Source organism: Choristoneura fumiferana, chromosome 14 (assembly GCF_025370935.1).
Source record: "Choristoneura fumiferana chromosome 14, NRCan_CFum_1, whole genome shotgun sequence".
Lineage (NCBI taxonomy): Eukaryota > Metazoa > Arthropoda > Insecta > Lepidoptera > Tortricidae > Choristoneura > Choristoneura fumiferana.
The window spans coordinates 4,735,765-4,742,752 of record NC_133485.1 but is presented as its reverse complement, the minus strand read 5'-3'; the positions used below and the strand labels follow the sequence as shown (position 1 = coordinate 4,742,752).

At 38.5% G+C, this 6,988-nt stretch overlaps 1 protein-coding gene across 1 annotated transcript in view; it reads right to left on the bottom strand.

Moving 5' to 3' along the window:
- LOC141434803 (atrial natriuretic peptide receptor 1-like) overlaps positions 1-6,988 on the bottom strand; it is a gene marked incomplete in the record, with an annotated part of 57,639 nt that overhangs the window by 48,460 nt on the left and 2,191 nt on the right. The window contains 1 exon segment of the mRNA XM_074097245.1: positions 3,231-3,396. Coding sequence (XP_073953346.1) covers positions 3,231-3,396 — 166 coding nt within the window.

Below are 6,988 nucleotides of genomic sequence, written 5' to 3'. Positions count from 1 at the left end.
GGCGCCGGCCGCGGCACTTTGTACCTATTCCATTTTGACCGCGCGCTTCCTAGATGGCGCTAAAATAATAATTGCACACGGGCGCTACATGGGCTAAAGACGCCGCTGCATTACATGAAATGTTCTTGTGTACGTGACCTCAACTCTGGTGGCAGTTGCACTACGTATACATATTATGGGAGATTCGGGTAGCCCCGGACAGCGGCTAGCCCCGGTCACTGTCGATTCTAGGCAATCACGCACACATAGATAAATAGTGCACACCTTAAAATGTTCGCAATATAACATAATCTTACTAATATTTTAAGCTAGCGACGTGGTCTGGCTGAGCACGGGTGCAACCATGAAAAAAAGTAGCGAAAGAATAATGAAAGCAAAAGAAAAACTCATTGGTGGTAACTTCACATTTTTCACCTCCCTTTTCGCAAAACTATACCCGCGCGGTGCTTGAGCACGTCGCTATATAGCTAGCTATACTATGTATTATAAATTATAAAACTTCCTCTATTTATGTTGAGATTGAGTGTAAAAGATCTAACTTACATACACTTATAGGGTGAAGGCTTATGTGTATCGTTTTATTTGAAACAAGTCAACTTTTCTCATTCAAGCATTCTAACATTGAAAGTTAGCGTAGCGATAATAACGGAGCAACTACCACGGGGCAAAAGTTGCCTTGCAGTAATAAGGTTTTGTTAAAAATTACATTTTTAATACAAGTTTTTTTGCTGCCTGTACTTGCATTGTTATCTTTAGATGTTATATATGAATACCTAAACTTATTCCCGAGTTTGGAGTTGTTTAATACATGTGCATATATTTAAGTTTGTATCTATCGATTCAAGTATGTTAATCCATTGTCTGGTACCCACAAGCTTTGCTTATTTCGGGACTAGGTGAATTGGTGTCAAGTGTCCCTTGATACTTATTCATTTATTTCCTCATTGTTTTAACTAGAACTTCCCACAATTATCACCGTGCTGCACAATAAATAAAAGTGGGCAAGTAAATAAATATAAATAAACAAGTAATCAGTGAGTGAGCACCCATTAAGCCTCTATTTATAGCTCTAATCCCGGCTATCGCACCTTCTTCAACGTGCCGCTCATTACTGCCGACTAAAGCTGTTGTTGGGGATAAAATTAAAAAAAATGAACCATGACGTCATTATGAGGATACTATAGTTTTTACCCGCGGCTCCGATGCAGCCTCGCGGTGGGGTGGGAGGGATGAGTGGTTATTTGGTTAATTCAACTGAACGCCTTATAAAGGGTTTCAGCTTTGATGAACGATGGTTTCAGTGACGCGCTTGGACGTTTTGATCATTCGTCATTGTATGGAAACACTTGTTAAGCACAATTTCAAAAATCCTAAAGGTCTCTACTTTACCCATTATACCGTATCATAGGTATCATGACCGTAATAGCAATGTTTTAAGCAAAAATATATTCTTTGTATCGAAAAGTATGAGACTGTGTATGCCCACTGGCATGTTTCGTAACCAACCGTCGCCATCGCGTGTCATTAGTTGACATTCCGTTCCTGACACGTTCCTATTACGCTCATGGCATCATACGGTGTAATGGGTTTTGATCTTTAATAACATTTACAACGGTGCTCAGTCACGCAAACCCAAATGTCTGCTGAGATATTCCGGAAGAATTTGTAGACACCTTGTAGAGATACCTACGAGTATTGTTTAATTTTGTCTGGGTAAAGAAACTCTAACCATTTTGCAATATATTTTATCAATGTTAGGTACGGGGTCGCCTGATTCTGCACGTTTTCAATAAAGATAATCTAAGTGCTAAGCCCGTCGTGGCGTTTAAAGTTTTACGAGACTGACAAAATCATGCAATTTAATATAAGGGCCATAAACTATGCATACATTGTTACAGATTACACTAAATTCCACTAAACCTAACTTTATATCAACTTATGATTGCATTAAACCTACCTATCTTTGACCTATCCTTTGTAGTGTCAACGTTTTTCTATTTGTACTACCTAAACCATAACAATAAAAAGCCTATATCTCATTGTTGCTTCATAATTTCTTGCTGTTATTATTTTAGGTACTCGTACCTGAGTGGCCGAACGAAATTGATTGCTTAACTTTTTCTAACGTTATCAAAAAACTAAAGAAATCAGTATTACATTAATATCAAGTTTTTAAAGCTAACACAGATGATCACAATGAAACAAAGCCAAAAACATCAAGTTTAAATAAGATCCAACGGGCGAAGTCTCGAAAAGATAAAGGAATTATAAAGACCAATATAGAATCTCCCAAGGCCGTATTTTAGATTCGGCTGGCACAATCGGTGTTCTAGACTTTGAGCCTTCACTTTATGGATGAACTTTGGCAACTTTATTGGGATCGTTGCACTCGAAAGAATTGATTATTTGAAGATTGTGTCACGTAAATGGTAATCGACAGGGTCGCTGGGAATGAGGTTTCTTGACAGGCAAAATATTGCCAGATGGTGGCAGTATCGAGAGGTCTGTCTATAACAGTCTTGCTTCCGATTTGCTCATTTGGTTACAGATGTTAGTGAATAATCCTTCTCCATCGTATTTTCATGATGCGTGGCATGAGCGTTATCATTTACTCTAAACAATAATAATGGGAAAAATTGAGGGGAAAAGACGCGTCGGAAGAAGAAAGAAAACGTGGCTCCGAAACATCAGAGAGTGGACCGGTATCGCCAGTGTGAAGAACTTTTTTCTCTGGCGAGAGATAAGGAGAGTTATGCGGAGCTGACAGCTAACCTCCAGTAGTGGAGAGGCACCGCAAGAAGAAGAAGAAGATCGTATTTTCTCTGAAACGTTCGGTCGGATTGGTCGGGTTGGTGGTTGACAGCCTCAGTATACCCATCAAGACAGCGTACTTAAGAAGGGTAGGGGAAGGTCTCATTGAGAGATTAATCATCGAATTAGAGTGGTTAACACCTAAGTTAAATTCTTAGGAACCATGTCATCTAACAACTGTGTCTGTGACAAGAAAAACTCCACACATACTAGATTTAAAAAAAAATTATACTCAGTTCGGGAATCGAATCTGGTCGTATAGAAAAAATAAAGGCGATGAATAAAATCCATTTTTTCCTATCCTTTAATTTAATTCGGTGGTTGTTCGAAAGTACGACCCGTTTTTAAAGTTCCATAGCCAAAATGGCAAAAACCGTTATAATTTTTTTACTCCACCCTCACTACCGCTATGAACCCACCTGGTCCCCCATTCCGGTGATGATGGGGGTGTTCCAATAGGCCGCGAGTCGCGCGACTGGCTCCAGGGCAAACGCGCACGCCGGTCCGATGAAGGCTATCACGTCGTCCTTGAAGTGCATATCTGCCGCCAGGCCCGGTGCGACGGCGCCCGAGCAGGACGGGTAGCTGCGGGAGAGAGGGATGGGTAGAGAACAAAGTCAGCGAAATATCAAAGTAGGGCTAACGCATACACACAATTTTAGTATGAACTACCTAAACAGTTTCTCGGTGCAAAATTTGTAGATGTCAAAGGATAACATTTAGATAGTCGGGATCTGACCCTGACATGATCGATGTGGACAAACAGTGGGACTCATGCGAGCAAGCTGGTTCTGAACCTAACCTATCCGAGTCGCTTCTGCCTAGACTCGTCTTGATCGCTGTTGTCGTTCATTGTGGCGTTCTAAGGGGGAGTCCTTTGTTCAGCAGTGGGCGTCTTATGGCTGATGTTGCTGATGATGATTATTGTTTTAGATATCGCCTTTTGCCATTGAGGGCAGTATAGCAAGCCACGCGTCACGTACAGTCTATTCGAACTATTCAAAAATATATTACCATGGCCTTATTACGTACATCGGAATAAGATTATGTAGTACCTACGTATTTCTGAAGGGTTAGATAAGCCCTTATTTTTGCACTCTGTACAGTCCAAGCTAGCTCTCTCTCGAATAAAACCCGTGTATCCCGTTCTAACTTACGAAGCGCGAGTGGAATACTGAATAGAGATGTAGTATCTATGTCTTTTTAACGTGCCTTGCGACGTTTTGTACTTATTTTTGCTGCTAATGTTAAATCGGTTTAACAAAATACGTAATTTCCAATCATACCTATCTATTGTTGGATTTTAAATGATAACTATTTAAAATTCAATTTCTTAATGATATGACTTAAAAAATCGTATTTTATATTTTTCCTTATAGAAATTAGACGTAGTTATTACGAAATAATCACTCAACACACCGGTTTTTTTCCTGTTAGATATATTAGTGGATTCAGCTTAAGGGTCTAAAAACTGAATTATTCAAACATATTTTGACAGTAAATTTACTGATTACATTTTACTCAAAAAAAACACCTATTTTAGGGTAATTTTTTAAAACATTTTTACCATTTTCCGGAACCAAACTTTGGTGGATTCGAAAATATATGTAGGTTATTAAAATGAACGTAAAAGCCGTATACTTAAAGAAAGTTAGCCTTATATCGAATTATTTCCAAAAAAACTGCAGAATAACCAGGCTATAAGTTAACTAACCCTCAAACGTATCACTGAATTGCCTGGACTAACAAGCGAAGTAAACTGATTCCCTTCTGTACCACTACCATGAGTTTACAGTGACCGTACTCGATAACGACGGCGTAAATTATTTGTAGGGGCGCTGTACAATTTTCCATACAAATTATTTACGCCGTCGCTATCGAGTACAGTCACTGTAAACTCATGGTAGTACTGAAAGCTACACTCGTTACGCCTCGAGGCATTGCATACCTACTTTACGCCCTGCAGACTACAACTGAGCTTTGAGCTACAGAGTAGGTACAATAAAGTATAGTATATTTACTTCAAAAATCATTTACAAGTTTTACCTAAATCTAAACTACTCCCTAAGTAGGCTAAAAACCTGCGCTATGCTGTTGAAGTTACTAGGATGTTCTCAAACGTCATAATATACATTTATTTAGTCATAAGATGTAATTGCTGCCAGAAAAGCTTTAGTTTCGTCATATTTACTAAGCAACCATTATGTAATCTGCGCTATGAGCACCAAGTTGATTTCCATTTCGTATCCAACGGCTTTTAACGGCTGAAAAAGCAAAATACTTCACATGCCATTCCAGTTTACGGCGCGAGCCCACGCATTACGTTTAAGGGGGCACCGAGCTTCTAGCGCTAGCAAATGTGGATACGGGGGAAGTGGGGGGAAGGGAGATAGGGAGGACAGCGGCGGCTCAAGATAGGTTGGTCCGAACGCGCGCGTTCTCGTGTATTTCCTTTGTATTATTACAACAAATAGATAAAAATATTTTAAAATATGTATTGTAATAACTCTTTATTGTATGTAAGTACATAAAATATATGAAAATAACAGTTAACAAGAGAAAGAGATGCACTAAGGCAAACTTATCCCTTATAACTTAACTTAATGTAACGCGATAGAAGACATCTACTAAGTTTTCTTGTCATTCAAAAACACATGACCAGAAGCGGAATAGTTACGCCGTACTAAGGGTTTATTTAGTTTTTAGAGACTTTGAGATTTTTCTCTATCGAATAAACTACAAGTAAATCGTGTTTCTAAACTGTATGATTTATATACTAAAATCCTCAAATATTTTACATACTTAAGTTTCAAAACTAAAGTTTTACTAGTAATGATACAACAAGAGATTAAATGAATGCAATAAATGCGCTAGAAGCTCGGCGCGCTCTTAACGTAATAAAATTGGGTCAAAAGCATATAAACTAAAACACTGCACATCAAGTAATAAACATTTTAAGTATCTATTAAAATTGCGTCTCTCCGCAACATATGTCGACCGAGCTGGTTTAGAGGAAGGTGTATGAAAAAAATTTTGGCTTGCGTGGCAGACAGAAGATGAAATAAACGCAAAAACCTAGCTCTATGTAAAAATGGTCCATTTGTACGCAAAACTTTGCATTTTTGTCAACTTCAGTGTTTCGAGTAGTACAACTTAGGGATCTTTAAAAACCGGCCAAGAGCGTGTCGGACACGCCCAAAATAGGGTTCCGTAGCCATTACAAAAAAATTAAGTAATATTTTTCTAAGGATTTCGTATTTTATACGGAATCGTCCAAGTTTAGGTATATTTTATACCTTAGGCTGCTATTTACTCATAAACTACTAATAATTCTCAAACAAACTTGGCCGCTATAGTTTTCCTTGAAAGTTTGATATACTTACTACCATGCTGAATTTTTTCAAATTTTTCCACCCACCGGTTTAGATTTTAGAGGGGGCGGGGGGACGCTCGATTTTAATGAAAATTTGCACTTTAAAGTTGAATATTTCGCAAACACATCACTGAATCGAAAAATTGTCTCAGCAAACCCCTAATGGTTTTAAAAGACCTATCCAACGATATCCCACACTATAGGGTTCAATGAGAAAAAAAAATTACCCCCACTTTACGTCTATGGAAGGTACAAAAAAAATTTTTTTTCAAACTTTTAATTGTACCATTTTGTCGGCATAGTTCACTTATATATTCGTGCAAAATTACAGCTTTCTAGCATTGATAGTCCCTGAGCAAAGCCGCGGACGGACAGACAGACAGACGTGGCGAAACTATAAGGGTTCCGTTTTTGCCATTTTGGCTCCGGAACCCTAAAAACCTGTGATACCCCTCGTGTTGACAGGCGGTGATTGCTTCCCATCAGGTGCTCGTTTTCCCCCTCTTATATAAAAAAACTTGTGATATTACTCGAGAGACTATTAGGCTACGGTTCCACCAGAAATGTGTGACGGATGCGTTTCAGTCGAAATCTTGTCAAAATAGATATTTTATTAAAAAAAATAACTTCCTACATCACGTGTTTCATTCTTTGTAAAAAACAAAGTTTTTGTTGGGTCACCTGCTTTGACGTATTTGTATTAATTTCTGTATCTAAATGGCTGTTTGGAAGAGATCGCTTTTAAGCGATAAGACCGCCTATTGTCCAGTGGCGGATTTATGTTTTTTATGAGTGTAGGCCACT